The sequence below is a fragment of the Aristolochia californica genome, unplaced genomic scaffold (genome assembly GCF_029961685.1).
Source record: "Aristolochia californica isolate CCGP_79_NKW_82.1479 unplaced genomic scaffold, dmAriCali1.0.hap1 SCAF_2, whole genome shotgun sequence".
Taxonomy (NCBI): domain Eukaryota; kingdom Viridiplantae; phylum Streptophyta; class Magnoliopsida; order Piperales; family Aristolochiaceae; genus Aristolochia; species Aristolochia californica.
In genome coordinates, this window is record NW_027181881.1 from 41,150,718 (window position 1) to 41,157,518 (window position 6,801).

A 6,801-nucleotide genomic window follows, 5' to 3' on the forward strand; every position below is an offset into this window, starting at 1 on the left:
CTGATGAACTTAACGGCGAGGATTTATCTCTACCTGATGTTGAAGGACATGGAACACCCACTCCATCAACTGCCCCGGGGTCTCCATCAAAGGAGCAATTCTCTACGGTCTTGTTGTAATTTGATTATAATGAAACTCTATTTATAGTAGAGGAAACAAGTAGAATCAATTACAATTAAGCTACATTTGTCTCAATTATATCCAAAGTCTAACTCTTAAAATATATCTTTTAACACAATTAAACAACTGAACATAAATATCCTTCTAGTTGAGACTTTTTTGTAAGACATCTTTCTATGAGAATCTTCTTAGATTCTACCATATTAATTCTAACTTCGTGTGATTTATTGTTATGACAGTCATGTAAGATTTTTTCATACTTTGTTCTTTAACAAGTTCCTTAAAGTCATATTTGGTGAGAATGATTTTAAAATCACCACACTAATGGATGTCATGCTTTCGTTAATTTATAGGAGTGAAATCCCTGTATTTTTTTTTTCTTTTCTCTCCATGATTCTCTGCTGCCCAACAACAGAAAAACACTTTATCTCCCTTTTTTCTTTTCTTTTCCCTGGTCTCTAAACAGACCCAAAATGTTTAACCAAAAAATGGTAAAATGAACTCCTTGTAAAATCACAGCCAGATTTGGCAAATTGTTCTTCTCAAAGGAAGATCATTGCTTAAAAAGGAAAAAAAATGAGGGTGTTCTTCATCTCATTGGACGGAAATCGTTTAGAAACTTACACCCACTCAAATGTCTGACATATTATTCTGATAAAAGATTTGCTTTTCACTAATAGAGTTTAAAGTTTCAGTTCTTCAGTTGAAACAAGAGAAATAGCATTCGGATACAAATATTTAAAAGAAGTAGAGGTAGTAGCATATGCCAAGATCAATCCTACTATCTGGAATTGGGTCAGCAGTACTTTTACTTTTAGACTTTACTATTCCTGAAATATGTCAAATTGAGCCATTACTGAAAGTGCAATTGCCTCACCGCCTGGATAGGCAAGTCGAACAGGAGCAACTTTCAAGTTTTAACTACTAGAACTTTACCGTGGCTTCTCAAAGAGGCAAAGCTTGAGCTCGCCTTTTCCATAATCCTTAATTTGACGGGAAATGTATCAGCCAGTGCGTTACAACTTCAAAATGTTACCTGAACAAAATAGATTGCTAGAGAGTATGTACATAGGTTCTTTTTCCGGCTTCTCAACACGTTTGAGGGGCACTAACAAGTAACAGCCCCCATCATGTCCTTCCTGTATGTCAGTCACTTAGAATGGAGTATGACCCATTCAAATATTTTGAGGGAACCAAAAGAATAAGGTACAGATCAATTTTCAAGCCTGTGTGGCACATTCACGGTCATCTGCTACAGTATTTCCAGAGCAGTTGGAATCAGGTCCATCATCATCTTCCCCACAATCTGTGGTATAACTTGCATCGTATACCTCTGCCTCTTTACCTAAGGATTCTAGTTGCAGACAGTCGGCTGTGGGGCTTTGGGAAGAGCTATGAAATTGGTCCGACTCCAAGCCCCTATGACTATGGGAACCCAAATTTTTATCTTCCTTCTTCACAACATTAAACACAATCCCATTATAAATCCTTTCAGGCTGCAGAAGGTCACCTTCCGATACCAAAATACTCGAGGAAGCAACCGGCATTCTATGACCAACTTCCCGAATATCATAATCTGTGCCTTCTGAACTTCTCGAGGAGGGCACGGAGTCCTTCCCAACCATTTGAATCATTGGTGAGTAGCCAGGTCCAGTTAAGCTTTCAGCATCATCCGAACAAACATGTTGCATAGCATCCTCTCTTGCCCACTGCCTATTGATTTCACTATCCAGATCTAAACTCTGAACAAAATGAATAAACTTATTTGCTGAAGTAGTTCTCATCAAAGGTCCTCCAGATCTAGTCCATGAATTAAGGTCAACACTCTCAGATTCACTATCACTTCCATCATGCATATTACGATAGAACCGTGCAGTTCGTCCAGATGTGCTGGCATGACCAATACCCCCTTGATGAAATGAAGCAGCAGCATCAGAAAGGTCTTCCAGCGAGCCCGATGAATTTTCTCGTGCAATGCAATTCCATGAAGGAATTCTTCTAGATGCACTAAACCAGACAGTTGATGCTAGCCCATGGGAAGAAGCAGCAGCTCTCTCGGCACTTCTCTTCAGCCTACGCATATGATTGAGAAGAGCAACACATTCATCTAGTGCAAGCTCAATGCTACAGTTGGCTTTTATTGCAGAGAGCTTTTCCCAGGTGCATCTCCGGCCCTGGTTTGCAGCTTTCTGAAGCTCCCCATGTGAAGGATTCTGTATAAGTTTTGAGTACTGCAAAATAAAGAAAAAAAGGAAGACAGATATTTTAATGACAGTCTACTTAAAAATTAAATAGAGCACAGTTGTAGATGGGCATATTTATAGATAAAAAATGCATAGTTACCTGAGCGAGTGTGGCAGGCATAACAACAGTCACATCTCCCTCCCATTCTTGAGCAAACAGCTTAGCAAGCCCCCCAAGTGGAAACCCAAGTTCTAGTACCTGACTGCATCTATGCTTTACTTCCATTTCCACAAGATGAGCAAGCTGCAAAAAAGAAATGTTTCTCTGGTTATAAACTCATAATTAGTCAACCTGTGCATTTTTTCTTCTCCTTTAAGCCATTCTTCCAAACTTATCACCAAATTTTATTAAGGGTCGTGAAACTAATGAATTAACAATTATGAATGAAATCAATCACACTACAACAAAATGAAAACAACAAAACAGAAAAGGCCATTATTCCACTAATCATTTTTCTGGGGGTCAGGGGGGTAATAGCTTTAGCATAAACAACTAGGGTTCTTCTTGAGGAGTAGCTCAGATGAGACTAAGACAAAATTTATAAGTACTTGCATGGGTTTCAGCCACTAAACTAGACAATAAACGTCTGTTTTTCTTTCCCTTTTTTTAAAAAAGAGTGTTAGCTACCGACCCACCCATATATAAGGCATCAACCCACCCTGATTGGCCCTTGACCAAAGGTCCAATCTATCTATGATCTTTTACTGTCCTATGTTGAAAAGAAGGTTTCCAGTAGGGCTGACAAATCAAAAGTAGCATTGACCAGGAGATATATTATGACTGGAAAACAAAATTAGGGGATGCTGAACTGCAAGTACATGAAAAGCAATACCTTTGCAGCGAAGTTGCCACCATAAGCTCTGACAAGGTCCTTCAACCGCAATAGCGGTGCAATGTGAGGGTTTGCTTGGCTAACAATAAAATGGTTTACATTAAACAATTCCTTCAGCTGCATCATAGGCAGGTCAATCTCCAGACTCCCATCCCTCCACCTCCGCAAAGAAGTGTCAGACCCATCATCAGGACCCACGAGAAAGGGAGGATGATATGGAACAAGTTCTCCACTTCTATCCTTTGCCATGAGCTCCTGAGCCTCAAAGAGACCAGGAAAAGCACATGAGGCTGTTACAGCACTCCATATAACAACATGAGGTGATGTTAAGTAATTAAGACATCTTGGAGGTTCATGCTTTCTTGAAGAACAAACTGTGATCCCCAAAATCCGCCCAGTCATATCATAAGCCTCTTGAAATGTTAAATTACTGGTGAGATGCCTCAAAAGCCTCTGTAGTTGTCTGATATCATGAAGTGCCCCATGCGTCAAAATTCTCTTAACAGCAGTAAAAATCCCACCAAGCTGATCAAAGATTTGCAAAGAATGCCAATTATCCTCAAAGAAGGTTTCAAGTTCAGGCCATGACCTAGTTGCAACAACGGCACACATGATAGATCCCACACTGGAACCTGCAATTATCCGGGGCAAGAGCTTGTTCTCCACCAATGTTTTCACTACACCAACATGGAAAGCACCCAATGATGCACCCCCGCTTAAGAGTAAGGCAGTTCTACCAAATGCATGCCTAGTTTCATGCATAAATGCATGTTTCTCTTCCAAAAGCAACTCCTCTGAATCTGAATCACAAACCATTCTTAATTGGGTGGATGCCTCATCTATATATTCCTTTATAAGCCTGGGCACTTGAAGTCTTCCCTTATGAAGCATCGGGTTGCACATATTCCCCAGATTTCTAACTAAATCAGCTCGCATGCAGAAAATGATATCCCTCAAGGAGCCTTCTTGCCGCCGCTGTCGAAGCTCTTGCAACTTATTCCTGACCAATTCCACGTCATAGAGATCGACCTCGTTCATCTTCGGCGTCTCCTTATCAAGCATTTTGGCCGCATGGGACCACTCTTCATAAGAGACAGCAATCCGCATCATGTTTCGCCAGAATTTGCGGCGGTAGGCGGATTCAGCTTTGGATCGAACATTTGTATAACGTTTCAATAGGAAAGCGATGATGGTGACCATGGCGAGAATGCCTTGAGGGTTTCGAGGGTGGAACCAGGAAAGGAGGGGGATCAAAGAATCTCGGAAACGGGACAGCAAATCCCAGATGAATTGAATAAGTTGGTGCTGGAAATGCAACATGGATTTGCAGAACAGGATCCGGAATGCAATAGTTCGGCCAACGATTGAAGAAGGCCCGATGGAGAAGGGTGTAACGCTGGCTTCACTACTGATTTCCATTTTCTACAAATCGAGATCTGGGGCTTTCAATATAACCAGACACGATCAATAGTCTAAAAAAAGTGCCACAACTGATGAGCTGGTCGAGAGATGAATGAAGGATATAGTTACAAGTTGGAACAACAACAAATGAAAGAAGGAAATGAATTGGGCTATTGATTCTGTTTCACAGTCTGTTGTCTTAACAAATCGAACCTCAATCCTATAAGTCTGCTTCTCGATCAATTAAACAAAACTTCTACAGTTCCTAGATAAAGAAAAGGAACGGAGAAAAAAGCGAAAATCAGAATGGACGATGCGAAAATAAAGAGAAAGACTCTCGATAATGATACAAACTTAAGAGAGCCTAACTCACCAGGAGAAGAACCTCATGTGGTCAAACTCCAAACAACAAGACAAGGAGCAGCAGTTTCTGCAAGAAAATGAAAACTGGTACCGAAAACGAGCAAAGAGGATAACGGACCTGAATTCCTCTAGCCGGGAAGAGGGTATCGACTAACCAGAAGAATGATTTCACCGACTCCACGATAACTTGTATACTGCGCGCCGTTACTTCAACGTACAACGGAAGAAACAGAATCAAGACACGCAATCGAAAGAGAGAACCGAGAGGAGCTTTTAAATGCGAGGGATTTTGGAATTCAATTCAAACTGTACTAAGGGACCACGTTGAAATGGATAAGGACCCGGAAGTTTCCAAAGGATAGACTGAACAGAAAAAAAGCCATGACATTTGTCAGCGACGATTCGATGACACGGCGGTACTCGTCGCGTTCGATCAGGCTATTAATAGAAAGATATGGGGAGGATTCCGTAAGCGAAGCCGATAGGATTAGACGAGAGAGTTGAGAGGAGACCACTCGCTCCCTCCAACCAATATCGGACAACGCCAGAAAATCCCAATTCTGATTCTCGAACGAGTCAAGGAGGGTTTGCTTAGAATGAGTAAAAGCTGCTGAAAGTCGGATAATTATAGAGACCCATCACGATTCGTAAGTACAAAAGGGCCTTCGTTGGTGCTTCGACCGCCATATTCAAAGCAAGTGATCTTCATTTTCTTCTTCTGCTAGCGGTGGTTGATAAGAGCGAACTCCAACCAGGCGGAGTGAGCACGAAAAGTTGAACGCGACGAGTAATTTTCAATGTCGGGCATTGCCCGGAAGTGCACGTGCTAAGAATCAAATTTGCCCACAGGCCAGCGGCCAAACTTAGTAATGATTAATAAATCCTAGTTACATGAGTTACACGTGACAATTAATGAGTTAGTAATGATTAATTAATTATCCTAGTAATGTAATGCGATTATTTGATAATAAAAAAAATATTTTATTTCTTTTGCTTTTAAAGTGTTTTTACTCCCTCCACCCCCTGCCTTGGGAAGAAATGAGATTTTTACCGGAAAAAAATGTCAAAAATTTATTAAATTTTCCCAAATGATTAATCAAAATTTAAATAATTTTTCATTGTAAATTATTTTTAATTAAATTAATTATCGACAACAAATTCCATTGCCTAATATTTTTTAATTTTTTGTGTAAATATTAGAATAAGTATTTTATCGAAAATATTCTGTCAGAAGTTTTTTATTTTGACAAAAAATATTTTGCAGCAAAAAATGCATGACGACTACTATTATTTTTTATTTTATAAATGGAAAGTTTCACCAGTAAATATTTTTAGGTTTAGGGTGAAAATATGCCAATAGTTTACTTTATTTTAATTTTTTTGGCAAAAATAACACAATTAATTAAAATGATTAGGTTGGTTATTAAATGAAACACAATACAAATATTCTAATTTTCGTGATATTAAAATTAATTATTGTGATGGTGCGTTTTATCTATTATAGGTCATCCTCAAATTCATCCTCGTCTTCCTCATCCTCCTCTTATTTTCCATCTTCACCTTCTTCTTCTTTGTCCTTGTCTTCCTCTTATTCATATTCATGGTTTTCTTCCTCTTCATCTTCCTAACCAATTAAATCATGGTTTGGTTATTTTGCTTGCAGTTGCGCAATTACCCCTTAAAGTGGCATTGATGTATAGTCATGTGGAATGTCGGTCCTAACTAACATCACTTGAGGTCGAGAAGAGGTAGGAAGAAGAAGAAGGAAAGAGAAGGGAGAAGGGTCAGAGAAGAAGGCAAAGGGAACTAACTACCGGTGAAAACAAGGGGAGCTCGAGGTG

General features: G+C 39.6%; 1 protein-coding gene across 2 annotated transcripts; it reads right to left on the reverse strand.

The window, feature by feature from the left end:
- Positions 1-1,327: 1,327 nt before the first annotated feature.
- Positions 1,328-4,623, reverse strand: LOC137956823 (triacylglycerol lipase SDP1-like). 2 transcript variants are annotated; one of them, XM_068804459.1, is made up of 4 exons: positions 3,197-4,623; positions 2,464-2,607; positions 1,831-2,351; positions 1,328-1,779 (listed from the first exon to the last, which is right to left on the reverse strand). In XM_068804459.1, exons 1-4 carry the CDS (start codon positions 4,613-4,615, stop codon positions 1,341-1,343), a joined length of 2,523 nt encoding a protein of 840 aa, XP_068660560.1. In that variant the 5' UTR covers positions 4,616-4,623; the 3' UTR covers positions 1,328-1,340. The 2 variants fall into 2 exon arrangements, with proteins under 2 accessions (XP_068660560.1, XP_068660561.1); XM_068804460.1 differs by having other exon boundaries at positions 1,328-1,668; positions 1,810-2,351.
- Positions 4,624-6,801: the final 2,178 nt, after the last annotated feature.